General features: G+C 46.8%; 1 protein-coding gene across 1 annotated transcript in view; it reads left to right on the top strand.

Annotated features, from left to right (window-relative positions):
• LOC128693000 (uncharacterized) overlaps positions 1–23,793 on the top strand; it is a 167,247-nt gene extending 143,454 nt beyond the window's left edge. The window contains exons 2-3 of the mRNA XM_070081885.1: positions 11,260–11,477; positions 22,437–23,793. Coding sequence (XP_069937986.1) covers positions 11,260–11,477; positions 22,437–23,486 — 1,268 coding nt within the window. The 3' untranslated portion in view covers positions 23,487–23,793. The remainder of the gene's footprint in view (positions 1–11,259; positions 11,478–22,436) is intronic.
• The last annotated feature ends 500 nt before the right edge of the window (positions 23,794–24,293 follow it).

Below are 24,293 nucleotides of genomic sequence, written 5' to 3'. Positions count from 1 at the left end.
TATTAAAGTTGTATTTAAAAATCTTGATACAGTAAAAAAACTTTTGATAAAGAATTCCCCCCAAAATGCTGACGGATGTGTCTATAAGATTCCTTGTAAAATTTGCGATAAAGTTTATTACGGTCAATGCTCTGTTAATCAATTGAGAGATTTTAATCATACAATTGATTTTCAAAAGGTTAAGACCGTTATATGAAGCAGGTCCAAAGGCGAGTGAAATGAAAAAGATTCAAACTTAATAAAAAAGGAGTTTTGAAATTAATGTGAACATTGGTTTAGGATTATACAAAATATTCTTTCATAATTAATGAAATTTAATAAGAATTTAAGATACAATTGACAAGTTAAATATCATAAAATTTGGGTAGAATATAAGGTATGTTTGACAGGTCCTTGACTATTTCGCCCGCATCATCATAAATTGACTGATGAGGTGTTGTGTGTTAACTGCGAAGTGTAATCTTGTCCTTATATGCCTTCTGCTGATCTTTTATTTTTATAGTTCCTTGATAATGTGGGAAATCACAAAAGTGTTTGGAAATTAATTTTTTCACACTGGTTGTTCTGTATATTGTATCACCTGTTTACTGCGATCTTATTGCATATATGCATATATATATATATATATATATATATATATATATATATATATATATATATATATATATATATATATATATATATATATATATATATATATTTCTTGGGTAGAGTGGTTTGTGGGGTGGGTTGTGCCAAGGACCTGTCCAAGTTGGGTCGGCGCGCGTCAGGTGTTTAACCGTTGTGGGATCTGATAGTGAGGTGCCGGCCAGACCCCTTATATAGCTTCCTTGGATGCTTTACTTTCATAGTTCCTTGATAATGTGAGTAGTCACGAAAGCGCTTGGAATTTCTCTATTCTTTCAGAGTGGTTGTTTTGCATATATATATATATATATATATATATATATATATATATATATATATATATATATATATATATATATATATTCCCTGTGTTTCTGGTCTGGTTGGCCTTGATCACTGCGTCAAACACTTCTCCCTGACACTGAGGACGCAGTAAACTTCAAGGGTAATATTCATCAGGTCTTCCAGTGGTCCACAGAAAACATGATGTTCAATGAATAAATTTTTCAGTTATGAAAAACTAAAAGTTGGAAACGAGTATAAAAAATTTTAAGAACTTATAATAACAAGAGAGATGTGAGAAATTAAGGAATGAGTGTCAGAGGATCTTAATTCAAGACTCACACTAACATTACTGTTATCACAAACGTTAGGAATTTAATAGATTAAGTAACTAGAACCTTCATAACAAGGATCATAAGTTCAAGGATCACAGCCGCCATAGTAATAATATCTTTATTTACTACAAGTACAAGGTATACAGTCCTAGCTGACAACAATGACATACTACTATATAGAAATTCCCTTGTTATGCTCTGCATTTCGGGCAAATTAGGTCAGTGTCCCAGGATGCGACCCACACCAGTCGGCTAACACCCAGGTACCCATTTTACTGATGGGGAACATAGACATCAGGTGGAAAGAAACACGTCCAATGTTTCTACTCTGGCTGGGAATCGAACCCAGGCCCTCAGCGTGTGAAGCGAGAGCGTTAACCACCAGGCCACCAGAGCCCACCAGTGCCCACCAGTGCTGTCATCAGTACAGGGAAATTGATAGATAAAGCCACTAAGCAACTAGAACCTTGAAAACAAGAGATGCCAAGCCACTGATGGTTTTCATCAGTTGTTCTCTCCAGACTATAATGTTCAACATTCACAGCATCTCTTACAGCGCCAGAAATCTCTCAACACAACTTATTTCATTGACCTCCATGTAATTTCTCTCACGTGTTCACAATTCAATCTTTTGTTAGCCTCATTAATAAAGTTCAAACGTTCAAGATCTGGTGCTTGAGCCCAGCGTACGACCGGGTAACAACCAACACACACAAAAAAAAAACTTTCATAAGACAGAGGAACATACAACGATGTTTCGGTCCGACATGGATTGTTAATTTTTTGTTCTTTCTAGTATAATGGAGTAGTAGCAAGTTAAGTAGTGCTAGTACAAGTACTAGTAACAGGACAAGTACTAGTAACAGTACAAGTACTAGTAACAGGACAAGTACTAGTAACAGTACAAGTAGTAACAGTACAAGTACTAGTAACAGGACAAGTACTAGTAACAGTACAAGTACTAGTAACAGGACAAGTACTAGTAACAGTACAAGTAGTAACAGTACAAGTACTAGTAACAGTACAAGTAGTAACAGTACAAGTACTAGTAACAGTACAAGTACTAGTAACAGTTTTGTAGATCAATGGTTCAGAGAACCGACATGTTGTTAAATTTTACACATGTGCAACTCTTGGGTATCTTTATTGAGGAAACGTTTCCGCACACAGTGGCTTCATCAGTCCATACAAAGGAGAATCTTGAAGAACAGGAGGAGAACGAGGTAATCAGTCCCTCAACCTTGAGTCGATGTGGTCAGTCCATCAATCTTGAATAGATTGATGGACTGACCATATCGACTCAAGGGACTGATTACCTCATATTCCTCCTGTTCTTCAAGTTTATCCTTTGTATGGACTGATGAAGCCACTGTGTGGCGAAACGTTTCCTCAATAAAGATACCCAAGAGTTGCACATGTGTCTAATTTATCAACAGTAGTAACAGTACAAGTAGTAGTAGTGGTGGTGGTAGTAATAGTACGAGTAGTAGTACTAGTTGTGGTGGTAGTAGTAGTAGTACAAGTTGTAGTAGTAGTGGTAGTAGCAGTAGTACAAGTAATCGTAGTAGTGGTGGAAGGAGTAGTAGCAGAAGTAGTGGAGGCAGTCATCGGACACGAGAAAGTAGATAAAAGAACACTGCAGGAGAGCTAGTGACCCCCACCAGGGTAGGACAATAACCCCAGGAGAGCTAGTGACCCCCACCAGGGTAGGACAATAACCCCAGGAGAGCTAGTGACCCCCACCAGGGTAGGACAATAACCCCAGGAGAGCTAGTGACCCCCACCAGGGTAGGACAATAACCCCAGGAGAGCTAGTGACCCCCACCAGGGTAGGACAATAACCCCAGGAGAGCTAGTGACCCCCACCAGGGTAGGACAATAACCCCAGGAGAGCTAGTGACCCCCACCAGGGTAGGACAATAACCCCAGGAGAGCTAGTGACCCCCACCAGGGTAGGACAATAACCCCAGGAGAGCTAGTGACCCCCACCAGGGTAGGACAATAACCCCAGGAGAGCTAGTGACCCACACCAGGGTAGGACAATAACCCCAGGAGAGCTAGTGACCCCCACCAGGGTAGGACAATAACCCCAGGAGAGCTAGTGACCCCCACCAGGGTAGGACAATAACCCCAGGAGAGCTAGTGACCCCCACCAGGGTAGGACAATAACCCCAGGAGAGCTAGTGACCCCCACCAGGGTAGGACAATAACCCCAGGAGAGCTAGTGACCCCCACCAGGGTAGGACAATAACCCCAGGAGAGCTAGTGACCCCCACCAGGGTAGGACAATAACCCCAGGAGAGCTAGTGACCCCCACCAGGGTAGGACAATAACCCCAGGAGAGCTAGTGACCCCCACCAGGGTAGGACAATAACCCCAGGAGAGCTAGTGACCCACACCAGGGTAGGACAATAACCCCAGGAGAGCTAGTGACCCCCACCAGGGTAGGACAATAACCCCAGGAGAGCTAGTGACCCCCACCAGGGTAGGACAATAACCCCAGGAGAGCTAGTGACCCCCACCAGGGTAGGACAATAACCCCAGGAGAGCTAGTGACCCCCACCAGGGTAGGACAATAACCCCAGGAGAGCTAGTGACCCCCACCAGGGTAGGACAATAACCCCAGGAGAGCTAGTGACCCCCACCAGGGTAGGACAATAACCCCAGGAGAGCTAGTGACCCCCACCAGGGTAGGACAATAACCCCAGGAGAGCTAGTGACCCCCACCAGGGTAGGACAATAACCCCAGGAGAGCTAGTGACCCCCACCAGGGTAGGACAATAACCCCAGGAGAGCTAGTGACCCCCACCAGGGTAGGACAATAACCCCAGGAGAGCTAGTGACCCCCACCAGGGTAGGACAATAACCCCAGGAGAGCTAGTGACCCCCACCAGGGTAGGACAATAACCCCAGGAGAGCTAGTGACCCCCACCAGGGTAGGACAATAACCCCAGGAGAGCTAGTGACCCCCACCAGGGTAGGACAATAACCCCAGGAGAGCTAGTGACCCCCACCAGGGTAGGACAATAACCCCAGGAGAGCTAGTGACCCCCACCAGGGTAGGACAATAACCCCAGGAGAGCTAGTGACCCCCACCAGGGTAGGACAATAACCCCAGGAGAGCTAGTGACCCCCACCAGGGTAGGACAATAACCCCAGGAGAGCTAGTGACCCCCACCAGGGTAGGACAATAACCCCAGGAGAGCTAGTGGCCCCCACCAGGGAAGGACAATAACCCCAGGAGAGCTAGTGACCCCCACCAGGGTAGGACAATAACCCCAGGAGAGCTAGTGACTCCCACCAGGGTAGGACAATAACCCCAGGAGAGCTAGTGACCCCCACCAGGGTAGGACAATAACCCCAGGAGAGCTAGTGACTCCCACCAGGGTAGGACAATAACCCCAGGAGAGCTAGTGACCCCCACCAGGGTAGGACAATAACCCCAGGAGAGCTAGTGACCCCCACCAGAGTAGGACAATAACCCCAGGAGAGCTAGTGACCCCCACCAGGGTAGGACAATAACCCCAGGAGAGCTAGTGACCCCCACCAGGGTAGGACAATAACCCCAGGAGAGCTAGTGACCCCCACCAGAGTAGGACAATAACCCCAGGAGAGCTAGTGACCCCCACCAGGGTAGGACAATAACCCCAGGAGAGCTAGTGACCCCCACCAGGGTAGGACAATAACCCAAGGAGAGCTAGTGACCCCCACCAGGGAAGGACAATAACCCCAGGAGAGCTAGTGACCCCCACCAGGGTAGGACAATAACCCCAGGAGAGCTAGTGACCCCCACCAGAGTAGGACAATAACCCCAGGAGAGCTAGTGGCCCCCACCAGGGTAGGACAATAACCCCAGGAGAGCTAGTGACCCCCACCAGGGTAGGACAATAACCCCAGGAGAGCTAGTGACCCCCACCAGAGTAGGACAATAACCCCAGGAGAGCTAGTGACCCCCACCAGAGTAGGACAATAACCCCAGGAGAGCTAGTGGCCCCCACCAGGGTAGGACAATAACCCCAGGAGAGCTAGTGACCCCCACCAGGGTAGGACAATAACCCCAGGAGAGCTAGTGACCCCCACCAGGGTAGGACAATAACCCCAGGAGAGCTAGTGACCCCCACCAGGGTAGGACAATAACCCCAGGAGAGCTAGTGACCCCCACCAGGGTAGGACAATAACCCCAGGAGAGCTAGTGACCCCCACCAGGGTAGGACAATAACCCCAGGAGAGCTAGTGACCCCCACCAGGGTAGGACAATAACCCCAGGAGAGCTAGTGACCCCCACCAGGGTAGGACAATAACCCCAGGAGAGCTAGTGACCCCCACCAGGGTAGGACAATAACCCCAGGAGAGCTAGTGACCCCCACCAGGGTAGGACAATAACCCCAGGAGAGCTAGTGACCCCCACCAGAGTAGGACAATAACCCCAGGAGAGCTAGTGACCCCCACCAGAGTAGGACAATAACCCCAGGAGAGCTAGTGGCCCCCACCAGGGTAGGACAATAACCCCAGGAGAGCTAGTGACCCCCACCAGGGTAGGACAATAACCCCAGGAGAGCTAGTGACCCCCACCAGGGTAGGACAATAACCCCAGGAGAGCTAGTGACCCCCACCAGGGTAGGACAATAACACCAGGAGAGCTAGTGACCCCCACCAGAATAGGACAATAACCCCAGGAGAGCCAGTGACCCCCACCAGAGTAGGACAATAACCCCAGGAGAGCTAGTGACCCCCACCAGGGTAGGACAATAACCCCAGGAGAGCTAGTGACCCCCACCAGGGTAGGACAATAACCCCAGGAGAGCTAGTGACCCCCACCAGAGTAGGACAATAACCCCAGGAGAGCTAGTGACCCCCACCAGAGTAGGACAATAACCCCAGGAGAGCTAGTGGCCCCCACCAGGGTAGGACAATAACCCCAGGAGAGCTAGTGACCCCCACCAGGGTAGGACAATAACCCCAGGAGAGCTAGTGACCCCCACCAGGGTAGGACAATAACCCCAGGAGAGCTAGTGACCCCCACCAGGGTAGGACAATAACACCAGGAGAGCTAGTGACCCCCACCAGAATAGGACAATAACCCCAGGAGAGCCAGTGACCCCCACCAGAGTAGGACAATAACCCCAGGAGAGCTAGTGACCCCCACCAGGGTAGGACAATAACCCCAGGAGAGCTAGTGACCCCCACCAGGGTAGGACAATAACCCCAGGAGAGCTAGTGACCCCCACCAGGGTAGGACAATAACCCCAGGAGAGCTAGTGACCCCCACCAGGGTAGGACAATAACCCCAGGAGAGCTAGTGACCCCCACCAGGGTAGGACAATAACCCCAGGAGAGCTAGTGACCCCCACCAGGGTAGGACAATAACCCCAGGAAAGCTAGTGACCCCCACCAGGGAAGGACAATAACCCCAGGAGAGCTAGTGACCCCCACCAGGGTAGGACAAATAACCCTAGGAGAGCTAGTGACCCCCACCAGAGTAGGACAGTAACCCCAGGAGAGCTAGTGACCCCCACCAGGGTAGGACAATAACCCCAGGAGAGCTAGTGACCCCCACCAGGGAAGGACAATAACCCCAGGAGAGCTAGTGACCCCCACCAGGGTAGGACAATAACCCCAGGAGAGCTAGTGACCCCCACCAGAGTAGGACAATAACCCCAGGAGAGCTAGTGACCCCCACCAGGGTAGGACAATAACCCCAGGAGAGCTAGTGACCCCCACCAGAGTAGGACAATAACCCCAGGAGAGCTAGTGACCCCCACCAGGGTAGGACAATAACCCCAGGAGAGCTAGTGACCCCCACCAGAGTAGGACAATAACCCCAGGAGAGCTAGTGACCCCCAGCAGGGTAGGACAATAACCCCAGGAGAGCTAGTGACCCCCACCAGGGTAGGACAATAACCCCAGGAGAGCTAGTGACCCCCACCAGAGTAGGACAATAACCCTAGGAGAGCTAGTGACCCCCACCAGAGTAGGACAATAACCCCAGGAGAGCTAGTGACCCCCACCAGGGAAGGACAATAACCCCAGGAGAGCTAGTGACCCCCACCAGGGTAGGACAATAACCCCAGGAGAGCTAGTGACCCCCACCAGGGTAGGACAATAACCCCAGGAGAGCTAGTGATCCCCACCAGGGTAGGACAATAACCCCAGGAGAGCTAGTGACTCCCACCAGGGTAGGACAATAACCCCAGGAGAGCTAGTGACCCCCACCAGAGTAGGACAATAACCCTAGGAGAGCTAGTGACCCCCACCAGGGTAGGAAAATAACCCCAGGAGAGCTAGTGACTCCCACCAGGGTAGGACAATAACCCCAGGAGAGCTAGTGACCCCCACCAGAGTAGGACAATAACCCCAGGAGAGCTAGTGACCCCCACCAGGGTAGGACAATAACCCTAGGAGAGCTAGTGACCCCCACCAGGGTAGGACAATAACCCCAGGAGAGCTAGTGACCCCCACCAGGGAAGGACAATAACCCCTGGAGAGCTAGTGACCCCCACCAGGGTAGGACAATAACCCCAGGAGAGCTAGTGACCCCCACCAGAGTAGGACAATAACCCCAGGAGAGCTAGTGACCCCCACCAGGGTAGGACAATAACCCCAGGAGAGCTAGTGACCCCCACCAGAGTAGGACAATAACCCTAGGAGAGCTAGTGACCCCCACCAGAGTAGGACAATAGCCCCAAGAGAGCTAGTGACCCCCACCAGGGTAGGACAATAACCCCAGGAGAGCTAGTGACCCCCACCAGAGTAGGACAATAACCCCGGGAGAGCTAGTGACCCCCACCAGAGTAGAACAATAACCCCAGGAGAGCTAGTGACCCCCACCAGGGTAGGACAATAACCCCAAGAGAGCTAGTGACCCCCACCAGGGTAGGACAATAACCCCACGAGAGCTAGTGACCCCCACCACGGTAGGACAATAACCCCAGGAGAGCTAGTGACCCCCACCAGGGTAGGACAATAACCCCAGGAGAGCTAGTGACCCCCACCAGAGTAGAACAATAACCCCAGGAGAGCTAGTGACCCCCACCAGGGTAGGACAATAACCCCAAGAGAGCTAGTGACCCCCACCAGGGTAGGACAATAACCCCACGAGAGCTAGTGACCCCCACCACGGTAGGACAATAACCCTAGGAGAGCTAGTGACCCCCACCAGGGTAGGACAATAACCCCAGGAGAGCTAGTGACCCCCACCAGAGTAGGACAATAACCCCTGGAGAGCTAGTGACCCCCACCAGAGTAGGACAATAACCCCAGAAGAGCTAGTGACCCCCACCAGAGTAGGACAATAACCCCAGGAGAGCTAGTGACCCCCACCAGGGTAGGACAATAACCCCAGGAGAGCTAGTGACCCCCACCAGGGTAGGACAATAACCCCAGGAGAGCTAGTGACCCCCACCAGAGTAGGACAATAACCCCATGAGAGCTAGTGACCCCCACCAGGGTAGGACAATAACCCCAGGAGAGCTAGTGACCCCCACCAGGGTAGGACAATAACCCCAGCAGAGCTAGTGACCCCACCAGGGTAGGACAATAAACCCAGGAGAGCTAGTGACCCCCACCAGGGTAGGACAATAACCCCAGGAGAGCTAGTGACCCCCACCAGGGTAGGACAATAACCCCAGGAGAGCTAGTGACCCCCACCAGGGTAGGACAATAACCCCAGGAGAGCTAGTGACCCCCACCAGGGTAGGACAATAACCCCAGGAGAGCTAGTGACCCCCACCAGGGTAGGACAATAACCCCAGGAGAGCTAGTGACCCCCACCAGGGTAGGACAATATCCCCAGGAGAGCTAGTGACCCCCACCAGGGTAGGACAATAACCCCAGGAGAGCTAGTGACCCCCACCAGGGTAGGACAATAACCCCAGGAGAGCTAGTGACCCCCACCAGGGTAGGACAATAACCCCAGGAGAGCTAGTGACCCCCACCAGGGTAGGACAATAACCCCAGGAGAGCTAGTGACCCCCACCAGGGTAGGACAATAACCCCAGGAGAGCTAGTGACCCCCACCAGGGTAGGACAATAACCCCAGGAGAGCTAGTGACCCCCACCAGGGTAGGACAATAACCCCAGGAGAGCTAGTGACCCCCACCAGGGTAGGACAATAACCCCAGGAGAGCTAGTGACCCCCACCAGGGTAGGACAATAACCCCAGGAGAGCTAGTGACCCCCACCAGAGTAGGACAATAACCCCATGAGAGCTAGTGACCCCCACCAGAGTAGGACAATAACCCCAGGAGAGCTAGTGACCCCCACCAGGGTAGGACAATAACCCCAGGAGAGCTAGTGACCCCCACCAGAGTAGGACAATAACCCCAGGAGAGCTAGTGACCTCCAAAGAAACACTGTCATAAGCTACGTTATGTTACTTGTGTTATGTTGTTCCAGTCACAGCGTTGTGACTTGTTATTCATTATAACCCTTATTATGTCATGAATTGTGTAGTTCGTTGTGGATATTATTTAATATTTATCACTGTTGTCACACTGCAAGTGGCACTGACACTGCAAGTGGCAGTAACACTGCAAGTGGCAGCAACACTGCAAGTGGCACTAACACTGCAAGTGGCAGTAACACTGCAAGTGGCAGTAACACTGCAAGTGGCACTGACACTGCAAGTGGCAGTAACACTGCAAGTGGCAGCAACACTGCAGGTGGCAGTAACACTGCAAGTGGCAGTAACACTGCAAGTGGCAGCAACACTGCAGGTGGCAGTAACACTGCAAGTGGCAGTAACACTGCAATTGGCACTGACACTGCAAGTGGCACTGACACTGCAAGTGGCAGCAACACTGCAAGTGGCAGTAACACTGCAAGTGGCAGCAACACTGCAGGTGGCAGTAACACTGCAAGTGGCAGTAACACTGCAAGTGGCACTGACACTGCAAGTGGCAATGACACTGCAAGTGGCAGCAACACTGCAAGTGGCAGTAACACTGCAAGTGGCAGCAACACTGCAGGTGGCAGTAACACTGCAAGTGGCAGTAACACTGCAAGTGGCACTGACACTGCAAGTGGCACTGACACTGCAAGTGGCAGCAACACTGCAAGTGGCAGCAACACTGCAAGTGGCAGTAACACTGCAAGTGGCAGCAACACTACAAGTGGCAGCAACACTGCGAGTGTAAGCAGCACTGTAAGTGGAAGCAACACTGCAAGTGGCAGCAACACTGCAAGTGGAAGCAACACTGCTAGTGGCAGTAACACTGCAAGTGGCAGCAACACTGCAAGTGGCAGTAACACTGCGAGTGGCAGTAACCTTGCAAGAGCAGCAACACTGCGAGAGCAGTAACACTACAAGTGGCAGCAACACTGCAAGTGTAAGCAGCACTGCAAGTGATGACCCGTGACCCAGGTCACGGGTCATCACGTGACTAAGACCTGAGTCCCATGACCCAGGTCACGGGTGATCAGTGACTAAGACCTGGGTCCCATGACCCAGGTCACGGGTCATCACGTGACTAAGACCTGGATCCCATGACCTAGGTCACGGGTCATCAGTGATTAAGACTTGGGTTCCATGACCCCGGGCACGGGTCATCACGTGACTAAGACCTGAGTCCCATAACCCAGGTCACCGGTCATCACGTGACTAAGACCTGGGTCCCATGACCCAGGTCACGGGTCATCACGTGACTAAGACCTGGGTCCCATGACCCCGGTCACGGGTCATCACGTGACTAAGACCTGGGTCCCATGACCCATGTCACCGGTCATCACGTGACTAAGACCTGGGTCCCATGACCCAGGTCACGGGTCATCACGTGACTAAGACCTGGGTCCCATGACCTAGGTCACGGGTCATCACGTGACTTAAGACCTGGGTCCCATGACCCAGGTCACCGGTCATCACGTGACTAAGACCTGGGTCCCATGACCCAGGTCACGGGTCGTCACGTGACTTAAGACCTGCTGCAGATGTGTATTTCTGACAGATAATGTAACTTTTCTCAAATTTTGTCTGTGAGTGTTCTTGTATCGCTGACTAACATCTGTCTCTTCTCCACAGATGAGTCTGGCGTGGGCATGGACGATGGCGTGGGTCGCAAGAGTGGGTCGCCCTCGCCCCTGGCGGGATCCATGGGCAGGACCTCCGGTAGGGACTCCATCGCCTCCCACCACACCTCCTCCTCCACCGACAACTCCTGCCTCACCCATCCTGACGACGATATAGAGCGTCTCCTGCAGCTCAGTGAGAAGAAGACCAACTGCCTCACCCCGCTTGGAGTAAGTTCATCTCTCAGTTCTTCTCTCCTGTTGTGTATTTATCACACCCGGTCACCATCGTCAGTACACTGCCACACTTTTCTGTATGATAGTTTTACAGTTCAGGGCATTTATTAAAGGAAACATTTCGCCACTCGTGTGTGGGAAACAGTCAGGTTGCAACACTAGGGTTGAAAACAGTAAATGTATAAAAGACATTCATCGTGAAGTTACAAATAAAGACAATAGATCAGGTCAGCAAACAAAGGGAGACAGCAGAGGGCAGCAAGGAACTAGCTCCCTTTTAAGGTCTACTATACTAATAGCAGGAGTGTAAGAAATAACACAGATGAGCTAAGATTAATTGGAAGTGCAGGAAACATAGATATTATTGCTATAACAGAGACCTGGCTCAACCTGAAAGATAGAGAGATGCCTTCTGAATGTCTATAAATGGCTATAAATTATTCCACACTGACAGGGTCAACAGGAAGGGTGGTGGAGTAGCGATGTACGTCAGAGACAATTTAAATTGTTGTGTTAGACAAGATATAAAATTAGAAGCGTCAGCCACTGAATCTGTTTGGTTACAGCTTCTCGAGGGCCGTGAAAAACTAATTTTGGGTGTAATTTACAGGGCTCAAAATCTTGATAGGGAGTGTAGTAAACTTCTATGGGATGAAATTCGTAAGGCATCTACATACGACATTGTTGTGATAATTGGAGATTTCAACTATAGAAAGATTGACTGGAGCAATTTGACAGGAAATTTAGAGTCAAGTAACTTTCTTGATGCGATTCAGGATTGTTTTTTTAAAACAGTTTGTGACAGAACCAACTAGAGGAAATAACCTTCTTGACTTGGCTCTTGTCAACAGGGAAACGCTAATTAATAATCTTGAGGTTAATGATGAGCTTGGGGAAAGTGATCACAAATCACTCAGTTTTAATATATCATGGAATTGCACTCATAATGGCAATCAAGTCTCTATCCCTGACGTCCGCTTGGCTGATTTCATAGGACTGAAAAATTACTTGGGTGGGCTGAACTGGAATGACCTGACTATGGGTCAGGTAGGTGGCGATGATTGCCGATATGACGCTTTCCAGGGCATAATTGTAGCTGCTCAGACAACTTATGTTACAAATAGGGAAATCAGATCAAACAAAAATGATCCTAAATGGATGAACAATAGATTAAAACATCTCATTGGTCAAAAGAGAGGCATATATTGGCAAATCAAAAGAGGAGGGGGGCAGTTAAGAAATCAATATATTCAGTTAAAGAGAGAAATTAAAAAGGGAATAAGAAAAGCAAAAAGAGATTATGAGGTTAAAGTTGCAAGAGAATCGAAGACTAACCCAAAAGGATTCTTTCAGGTATACAGAAGTAAGATCAGGGACAAGATAGGCCCACTTAAGAGTTACTCGGCTCAGCTTACAGACAGTAATAAGGAAATGTGTAGAATTTTTAACACATACTTTCTCTCAGTTTTTACACAGGAAGATACTAGCGATATTCCAGAAATAATAAATTATGTAGAACAGGACGATAATAAACTGTGCACGATTAGGGTCACAAGTGACATGGTCCTTAGGCAAACTGAAAAGTTAAAACCTAACAAATCCCCAGGCCCTGATGAACTGTTTGCAAGGGTTCTAAAGGAAGGTAAATAGGAACTTAGCAAACTTTGGCTAATCTTTTCAATATATCACTACAAACTGGCATGGTGCCAGATAAGTGAAAAATGGCAAATGTGATACCTATTTTCAAAGCAGGTGACAGGTCCTTAGCTTCGAACTATAGACCAATAAGCCTAACCTCCATAGTGGGAAAATTTATGGAATCAGTAATTGCCGAGGCAGTTCGTAGCCACCTTGAAAAGCATAAATTAATCAACGAATCTCAGCATGGTTTTACAAAGGGGCGTTCCTGCCTTACGAATTTATTAACTTTTTTCACTAAGGTATTTGAGGAGGTAGATCATGGTAATGAATATGATATTGTGTATATGGACTTCAGTAAGGCTTTTGACAGGGTCCCACATCAGAGACTATTGAGGAAAATTAAGGCACATGGAATAGGAGGAGAAATTTTTTCCTGGATAGAGGCATGGTTGACAAATAGGCAGCAGAGAATTTGCATAAATGGGGAGAAATCAGAGTGGGGAAGCGTCACAAGCGGTGTTCCACAGGGGTCAGTGTTGGGCCCCCTGTTGTTCACAGTCTACATAAACGACTAATGAGGGCATAAAGAGCGACATAAGCAAGTTTGCCGATGACACCAAAATAGGCCGTCGAATTCATTCTGATGAGGACATTAGAGCACTCCAGGAAGATTTGAATAGACTGATGGAGTGGTCAGAGAAGTGGCAGATGCAGTTTAATATAGACAAATGCAAAATTCTAAATGTTGGACAGGAAAATAACCATGCCTCATATAAACTAAATAATGTATATCTTAATATTACGGATTGCGAAAAATATTTAGGAGTTCTGGTTAGCAGTAATCTGAAACCAAGACAACAGTGCATAAGTGTTCACAATAAAGCTAACAGAATCCTTGACTTCATATCAAGAAGCATAAATAATAGAAGTCCTCAGGTTGTTCTTCAACTCTATATATCCTTAGTTAGGCCTCATTTAGACTATGCTGCTCAGTTCTGGTCACAGTATTACAGAATGGATATAAATGCTCTGGAAAACATACAAAGGAGAATGACAAAGTTGATCCCATGTATCAGAAATCTTCCCTATGAGGATAGACTGAGGACCCTGAATCTGCACTCTCTAGATAGGCGTAGAATTAGAGGAGAGATATGATTGAGGTGTATAAATAGAAGACAGGAATAAAGGGGATGTAAATAACGTGCTGAAAATATCTAGCCTAGACAGGACTCGTAGCAATGGTTTTAAGTTGGAAAAATTCAGATTCAGGAAGGATATAGGAAAGCACTGGTTTGGTAATAGAGTTGTGGATGAGTGGAACAAACTCCCGAGTACAGTTATAGAGGCTAAAACGTTGTGTAGTCTTAAAAAGATGTTAGATATATGCATGAGTGGGTGTGGGTGGGTGTGAGTTGGACCTGATTAGCTTGTGCTACTAGGTCAGTTGCCATGTTCCTCACTAAGTGAATGTGACCTGATCTGACTAGGTTGGGGCATTGGCTTAAGCCGTTAGGAGACTTGGACCTGCCTCGCATGGGCCAATAGGCCTGCTGCAGTGTTCCTACTTTCTTATGTTCCTATCATGTAGTGGAGAGAGCGGTGACTAGTATTGAGGGTGAGGTGGACTGCACAATATGGGCATCACGTAATGGCTGATCCTGTTATAGACAGCAGTCTGTCAGCCAAGAGTTTGAACACACTGAAAGTCTCTATTTTTTTTTTTTTGATTCGTATTGGTGGTAATAAAAAAAAATGTAATCATAGGCGTCTTCATCGGAGCCTCCACAATCTATAATCCACAGTTCCTGGAGAAGGAATGCGTCCATTTAGCACATATACAGTTAGTTTGGTACAGTTCCTCCCCGCACTTTGCGGGAACGTGCAGCTAGTGCGGCATATGTATAGTAAACAGAGCAAACGCTGTCTCAACAGTAGGAGCTGCCAGATATAACATTCTGCGGGCCAGCGAAATGGCATTTAATATTTAATAACAAACTCGTTCAAGTAGTCTCCAGCTCTTCATTATCTATCAAAAACCGTAGGGAATATGATTAAAAAAAATCCTGAGGATTGAAGATTCTATGATCTACGGAAAGATGCTTATGAAAATCTTGATGCAGAATCATCAAAGCGAATCTTCGACCAGCACAGGAGTAAACATTGCACCATGTGGGGGATATGATAAAAAGTATGTGGGAGAAACTGCTGGATGTTTGGAAATCAGAGATCAAGAACAGATACGCCTGTAACCGGGATAACAGCAGCAACAACAACACAGATGATTGTAGTCATCTGTGAAAACAACCATCAGAGACATTTATTGAAAGCTGCCTTAACTGCCTCCACTGACAACATCCAACAGAGTTCTGGGAAATTCAGAAGTTTCAAACTTTACGGCAGCAGAATGACCCGGGGGTTATCGCCCAGGGGCGCCAACATCTGGGGGATCTACAAGTTCAAGAGAAACTTACTTAAAATTATCTAATCAAATATTTAAAAGTACAGAACTTAATACTGACGTAAGAAATGTAAAAAAAAAAATTATTTTGTTAAAGAAAAGTATTTTCTTAAATTCATAATTCGTTCTGACTACCAAACTTGAAACTTTTGGAATGTGTTGAAGGTTGAATCAGGACGAGGAAAGTTTTGATCCAGCTCAGGACGGATGGTGGATATAAGGTGAAAAAAAAGGGCTAGAAGATTTTTTTTATGTTATTTTAACCAAATTCGATTAGGGTTGGAAGGTGAAGCATGGCAGCAAGTGCATTGTTAATAGAAGGATACTGTGATACCTGGAGGTTACCTGGAGGTTATTCCGGGGATCAACGCCCCCGCGGCCCGGTCCACGACCAGGCCTCCCGATGGATCAGGGCCTGATCAACTAGGCTGTTACTGCTGGCCGCACGCAGTCCGACGTACGAGCCACAGCCCGGCTGATCCGGCACCGACTTTAGGTATCTGATAGATATGTTTTAGCCTCTCCTGTAGGATCTACAGTGGAGAGAGAGAGAGAGAGAGAGAGAGAGAGAGAGAGAGAGAGAGAGAGAGAGAGAGAGAGAGAGAGAGAGAGAGAGAGAGAGAGAGAGAGAGAGAGAGAGAGAAGTATAAGCTATAGAAAAAATATAATTCTCTAAGAAGGTTGACTGAGATTTAGATTTTGCCACCGAAATGGCTAGTTTATTGTGCATCCCATATCCATCCTGTGGAGGGTAACACAAGAGCATATGAATATACAAAAAAAAGCCTAGTAACTAGGCCCCCAAAGGGGGTTACAGGTGTGTGGGTTGATTGAGAGGGAGCAAGATAATGGGTTATTTTCAGCGACTCTGTTAGTGTACTGCAGAACATAATAGATAAAGAATGGTGCATGAATCACATTATGGTGATGATAGGAGATAATATAAAAGAAACAGAAGTATACAGGGATGTGGATGCCAAATCACATGGCGATACCTAGAAATGAAAGGGCGGCTGAAGCGACGAAGGCAACAACAATAAGAATGGTAATAAGACTCACAGCAAATGACGTTCAATCTAAGAAGATACCAAGTGTTACAGTACAGATGATCAAATAATTGGGAATGAAGTAACATCGCCTCTGAGGAAGATGAACACCATAATTATGGACTAATAATCAAATTACAATAAATCATTCGAGGTATAAAGTGTCCTCGGTTGGACGCCCAACACAACATAGGTTACGAATGTAATAAAGAAATTACGCAGAAAATCTTGTAGTTTCGCTGCTGCAATATGAACACTTCAGAATACAAGAAGTCGTGGAGTCTCGTAGAAAAGAACGATGCTGGAAAATTAATTCTCAACAGAACAATGTCGTAGTTATAGAAAATAGTGCAGTATGAGACGTCGTGTAAGGTAAACAAAGGATGGCAACTGTAACACGCAATATGATACTCGTATATATACAAACAACGGGGAAAAAATGAAGAGAGCATTGAAAACTGCAGGAGTCGAGGAAATAAACACTGAAAGGTAACTTGAACCTCCTGGTGGTGAATAGGTTACATGCAGCCATAACGACCCTCGTGTTGTCGATAGGTTTTAAATACTATTGACCTACCAGCAGGAGCCAGATGATAAAAAAAAAGAGTAATATTCAGCTTTCAACTGGCACGTTGGTGTCCGTGGTAAGTACAGCACGTAAAGCATAAAAAGGGGGATTGTGTGATGTTATGACCTCTCACGCGATTTGGTGTCAGTGGAATCGATTTAAAAATGTAAGTTGCTTACTTGGAACTACGTCACCTCCCACAACATCGAGTATTAAGAGCTGAAAAGTAAGTGAAAGTTGTGCTTCGGTTTTTATGGTTTCCATTACATAAATCAGTTGGCCAACATGGTTTAGAGCTTATCTACTACATAAGGGATCATTAAGGCTTCGTGTCACCTGTTTACTGCCAGTCCAGAATAATTTAATCCCTAAATTAGGGATAAAGTAAACTCTTGGTTTATAGATTTATTCTAATCAGAGGAAGTTCTAAACCAGTCAGGGTTATAAATAATAGAGCTTGGGACGCACCAGCATACTATATATACACTGACAGACACGTTCCGCTGTACATATTTTTGTTTATTGTGGGTTTAATGGCTGTCGACTACAGGAGGATCATGAAGGCTGCGTGTAACCTCTCAACCACCAGTCAACAATACTTCCATAACTAACACGTGGATTAAAGTAAATAAATGTGTATATACACTGAGAGATACACACGTCTCGGTGTGTATACACTGAGAGATACTTCTCGGTGTACATATACTCTGAAATGCACATCTGTCAGTGTATATACTCTGAAAGACACACCTCTCGGTGAATATACACACAGATAAATCACCTCTCAGTGTATATAACCTGTATATATACACTGTATACAGTGTATATAACCAAGAACACTTTTATTTATATATTTATTAATTTCACCTTGAGCTAAATAACAGACGCGGGTTTATTGTTTCTTAGAATAATAATAATAATAATAATAATAATAATAATAATAATAATAATAATAATAATAATAATAAGAAGAAGAAGAAGAAGAAGAAGAAGAAGAAGAAGAGGAAGGAGAAAATACAACGTAAATCATTGGTAATAAAATAATATAATAAATCAGAATATAAGTTTGATAACATCACATAAACCACGTGTTTCAATTCTTTTTTATTTTTAAAACATGAATAACCATGTTTAACTCTGCAAACATATAATGAATAAAAATAAAGATTATAAGTAAAGTTCCGTCCATCAGTGTTGTGCAGCAGCAGCAACAACATAGTGAATCATTCCTGGAGTCTTCAGGGAGCCCACAGTGATGTCTTTGTAGTTATATGGGAATCCCAATTAGTAATGTTACCAGCGTGATAATATATGATATGATAATATATATATTTGCTCTCAGCTGTTAAAATCATCAGATAGGCTGGAAATGCTTGGGGGAAACAATGACGCCTGGTAATTATTCTCATGTAGAAGGTCGCTGTCAGACACAGCAGAGGAATTTATTGAAAAGATAAGGAGGATGCTGTTGGGGTGTGAGCAAAGTAACTTTTACGAAGGAATTCAGGAAAACCGCTTAGCCGGCCTTGAATCTTAGAGGTGGGAAGTAGAGTACCTGCACTCTGGTGGGGATGTTGCGGCCTGACATGTGATGTCAGACCACTTCTGGGACGGCAGTGGTTGAATGAATGATGCTGAAAGTATTTCTTGCTTTTCGGTCACCCTACTTCGGTGGTAGACAGCTGGTGTATTAAAAAAATAAGAAAGATAGCCAGCTGCCTTGACAAGCTTATAACTCCCATAACAAATCTTTCTCTTGGAGACACTACATTCAGACCACATGAGAGAATTATCAGGGACATAGTCTCCAACACTACACTCAGACCAGAGTCTCACTCAGGTACAAACAACAGTGAAGGTGAGGGAATGTTTGTAAGTTCATCTTCATCATTCAGGAAATTGATTGGGGCAATATAAACAATATAAACAATGAACTGTCAAACATTCTCCTGGAAACTGTAATGAGCACTCTAAACCCAAACCAGAGCGTGGGAAAGCCAGGTGGGAAAGGTCTGTTATATTCTACCAAAAATGTCCGAACAGAGAATCGTAAATAGTTATCACGTAAAATAATTTAAAACAGAAAGAAAAATGTTAGTAAATGGTTCAGCACAGAGGAAATATCACAACCAAGGAATAAAATCTACAACGAGAACTTACAGTTTTAGAGCAGAAAATAAAGTGTTCGTACCGGACAGAAGAAGAGCAAAAAGCAATTTAAGAAACTAAGAAAGTTCAAAATACTTTTTCGATATTTAATAAGCTAAGTCAAAAACTTCTAAAGAGATTCATGCACAAGTAACAGAAAAAAAATGAAGGATGTGGTGAAAGAATAACATGAATCAATCTTCAGTGATTATATCGAATATGAAAATGGTAAACAACACAATTCCATAATCTGGAAGAATGTTCCAGACTACGGAGCAAAATTTCTCCAGGCTGAGGGACTGACCTCCTCAAAACTACGTCTTCAAGGGTGATGGACTATCACATCCGTCTTCACATCACTAATGCTTCACCTGCTGTGTAGGCGTAACGCTTCGAAAATAAGATGCCTAACTGTTGCACATGTGTCATACTTATCAGTGATCGTATCGATGCCATGAGAGTTGAAGATGCAGGGAGACTTTTTTTCTTCATAAATTTAGCTGTCTATAAGCAACATATCTGACATTAGCACAAATCCTTCAGATTTCGAAAGGGAAGATGACTTCGAGCATATCCGTGGAGACCGCTGGGTCTATGATAAAAGTAAACCCAGGGTCAGTATACCACTGGGTATACTGGGTATATATCGGTGAAAGGTTATGACAAGTGATTACCTGTTTGCCTCGTGCCTTATTTACAACGAGGTAAACAATGAATTACCAAACTCAGTGTACATGGAGGATAAGACATAATAGCGTGATCCTCCCAGGTGGTCCTCCCAGGTTGTCCTCCCAGGTGGTCCTCCCAGGTTGTCCTCCCAAGTGGTCCTCCCAGTTTTGAGAATGTACGGTTAGCTACACTTATGTTATGTCTGACTGACTGGTGTGAGTACTGTGTGCTCACATGGAGAGTGACTGGTGTGAGCGCTGTGTGCTCACGTAGAGAGTGAAGTGTATAGTTAGAGTCCTCTGCTGGTCAAAGATAAAAATTGTATGTATGTGTGTGTGTATAGTTCTGGTCAAAGCATTATGCCGCCCCTCCCCCCCACACGTATCAAAACACAAACACATACCATGAAAGATTATATGTACTTTTGCACACTTATTGAGGTTTAATACTTGGTGCTGCGTCCTTTACGCTTAATCACGTCCCTCAGCCGTGTAGGAAGACTCTCACACAAATTCATGAGAGTTTGGGGAGGTATATTATTCGATGACTCATGTTGAGCAGCCTCCAGCCGCAGGATGGAACTGATATCCTGGTCCAGCAAACTTCGTTTTACTATTGACAGAGGTTCTCAATAGGGTTTAGGTCTGGGAAATTGCCTGGCCAGTCATTAAAGAATCTCACATCACAGTCCTTAAGCCACTGAACTACAGATTTGGCGTTATGACACAGTGCACCGTCCAGCATAAAAGCCGTAGCCCCGCACTCATCAAACACCTCAGGTAAATTGTCACACAATAACTCAGGTAATTATACTGGTTCATATACTGATTTTTGGAAAGCACAATGAGTTCAACACTCTGAGCACTGAAACACCCCCAAACCATGAGTGAGTCTTGGTGTTTGGTGGTCCCACAGGTGTAGCGTGGGTCTAGCTGGTCACTACTTCTGGGCCGGTACACATGTCCCCCATGATTACAGGTAACAGTGAAGGTTGCTTCATCACTCTAAAGTACTTCAGACCACTGTTGAGGATTCCAGTGATATCTCTGCATATAATCCAGTCTACGTTTCTTCTGTGGCTTGGAGAGGATCGGTTTCTTAACCTGGTGGTGACTACTGTAGCCCAGTTCTGACACATGTCTGTTAACAGTTCTTACAGTTCTTTAGCGGCTATCTTAGGTGTACTCTCTAACTGCTGCTTTAACACAGTTAAGATACGAACAGATGTCTTCTTCAAGGGACCAGGCCGAGGTTTGACAGATGGTGACTCAACACCGCCACCAGCCTTGAAACGCTGCACTCAGTTCCTCACTGAACGCTCACACGCACCAACATTCTCCACTATTTCTTTCGTCTGGTGCCCAGCTTTGTGAAGTCCAATGTTTTGTGCTTTAGTTTCAGGTGTTAAAGACGTCCTTTTACCCATAATCAAACATGTATAACCCCAAAACCAAAGGGAACATCAGACAAAAGATGGGGCAGAAGAGAGACAAAAATGCAACACTTCCTCTCACCAGGTCAGCCACGTGAGCACTGAGGAGTCACTGTGGAGTGTGGCGGCAGGCCGTGATGTCATGCTAATGGCTGTTACCCGGCATAATGCACTGACGAAAAAAGACCCCCTTGTATCGTAGGCCTTCGATTTTTGTCACGGTATTATGCCGGAGCGCTCACCCGATGTAATGCCGTGACTAGCACTGTATATGTCATGCTGAATAGGTAAAACTTGCGATTTTGGCTTACATATCAACACTGTTCTTGCCGAATAAAGGAGCGAAAATTATTGTATGTAATAATTTCGCAAAAATCATTCTGAACCTAATGAAAAAAATATATATCATCGGGTATGTTTATTATCAAATTACTGTATACTTATCTAAAATATATTTAGTTGGATTAGGCTATATTAAATTGCGCTTGTTATAATAAGAGTGGGTAAGTTTTCTAAGGTTCTTTTGGTATAAAATTATTAATTTTTACATTAACATAAATGAAAAAATATATATCTTTAAACATATAAGAGAAAATTTTAGAAAAGACTTAATTTTAAATGAGTTCTTGCTAATTGACCAATTTTGCCTATTCGACACGACATATATATAATCTATTTACTGCACTTTTCTCTAATTTTCATTCACGTATTTTGTTTGTTTCTATTCTGATAGTTTTATTTTTTTTTTTCTCTCAGACGCTGGTTTCAGTTTGCCAAATATATTTTTTTTTTTTGGGTACTCATTTTTTGGGAATTTTAATTATTATATGATGTTTTTATTGGTTCCCATGTTCTAATTTCAGCCGTTATGGTATGTCATTATTTTCTATCTTTTTAACTGTTTCTTCATTATTATTCTCCGTTGTTTCCAGTTCCCTGTCTGTTATCTCACGTATTTCCTTCTCACTGACGTTGTCGTCCCGTCTTCTAGCTGGCCTCCCACCACGGACCGTCACACTTGAAGCTTCTCTCCCGACCACGCCTCTTACCACGCCCGCATTCCTTTTATCCGTCCACGCCCCCAGCCTGTCCACACCTTCTCCCGCCCACATCCTCTGCCCCACCCACACCCTCATCTCACCCACACCTTCTCCCGCCCACATCCTCTGCCCCACCCACACCCTCATCTCACCCACACCTTCTCCCGCCCACATCCTCTGCCCCACCCACACCCTCATCTCACCCACACCTTCTCCCGCCCACGCCCTCTGCCACGCCCACACCCTCATCTCGCCCACACCTCCCGCCCACGCAGTCTGCCACACCCACACCCTCATCTCGCCCACACCTCCCGCCCACATCCTCTGCCCCACCCACACCCTCATCTCGTCCACACCTCCCGCCCACATATTCTGCCCCACCCACACTCTCATCTCGCCCACACCTCCCGCCCACATCCTCTGCCCCACCCACACCCTCATCTCGTCCACACCTCCCGCCCACATTCTCTGCCCCACCCACAACCTCATCTCGTCCACACCTCCCGCCCACATCCTCTGCCCCGCCCACAACCCCATCTCGTCCACACCTCCCGCCCACATCCTCTGCCCCACCCACACCCTCATCTCGCCCACACCTCCCGCCCACATCCTCTGCCCCACCCACACCCTCATCTCGTCCACACCTCCCGCCCACATCCTCTGCCCCACCCACACTCTCATCTCGCCCACACCTCCCGCCAACATCCTCTGCCCCACCCACACCCTCATCTCGTCCACACCTCCCGCCCACATCCTCTGCCCCACCCACAAACTCATCTCGTCCACACCTCCCGCCCACATCCTCTGCCCCACCCACACCCTCATTTCGCCCACACCTCCCGCCCACATCCTCTGCCCCACCCACACCCTCATCCCGCCCACACCTCCCGCCCACATCCTCTGCCCCACCCACACCCTCATCTCGCCCACACCTCCCGCCCACATCCTCTGCCCCACCCACACCCTCATCTCGCCCACAACTTCCTCAACTCACGGGCTGATAGTTTTCTTAGCATAATAATTTACTTATGGACATAACTGGCTAAGGTAACTCTCATGTCGATGTTTTGAATATAACTCTCTTGTTGATGTTTCGACCGCTTGATTAGTTTACTGATTATTTTGTTCACCTCACCTACTGACACTTCTTCTTGCTGTTGCTGTTACCGTTGTTGCTGTTGATACACTGTTCACCGGCGCCGTTGCCGACCCTGGGTCTGACATGTCGCGCTGCTGCTGACGACAGTAGTGACGGCAGGTTGAGGTACCAGCTGCTGCTGACGACAGTAGTGACGGCAGGTTGAGGTACCAGCTGCTGCTGACGACAGTAGTGACGGTAGGTTGAGGTACCAGCTGCTGCTGACGACAGTAGTGACGGTAGGTTGAGGTACCAGCTGCTGCTGACTACAGTAGTGACGGCAGGTTGAGGTACCAGCTGCTGCTGACGACAGTAGTGACAGCAGGTTGAGGTACCAGCTGCTGCTGACGACAGCAGTGACGGCAGGTTGAGGTACCAGCTGCTGCTGACTACAGTAGTGACGGCAGGTTGAGGTACCAGCTGCTGCTGACGACAGTAGTGACGGCAGGTTGAGGTACCAGCTGCTGCTGACGACAGTAGTGACGGCAGGTTGAGGTACCAGCTGCTGCTGACGACAGTAGTGACGGCAGGTTGAGGTACCAGCTGCTGCTGACGACAGTAGTGACGGCAGGTTGAGGTACCAGCTGCTGCTGACTACAGTAGTGACAGCAGGTTGAGGTACCAGCTGCTGCTGACTACAGTAGTGACGGCAGGTTGACGTACCAGCTGC

The sequence above is a fragment of the Cherax quadricarinatus genome, chromosome 6, assembly GCF_038502225.1.
Source record: "Cherax quadricarinatus isolate ZL_2023a chromosome 6, ASM3850222v1, whole genome shotgun sequence".
Classification (NCBI taxonomy): domain Eukaryota; kingdom Metazoa; phylum Arthropoda; class Malacostraca; order Decapoda; family Parastacidae; genus Cherax; species Cherax quadricarinatus.
Note: the sequence above shows the minus strand (reverse complement) of the source record. Positions and strands in the feature narration are given on the sequence as shown.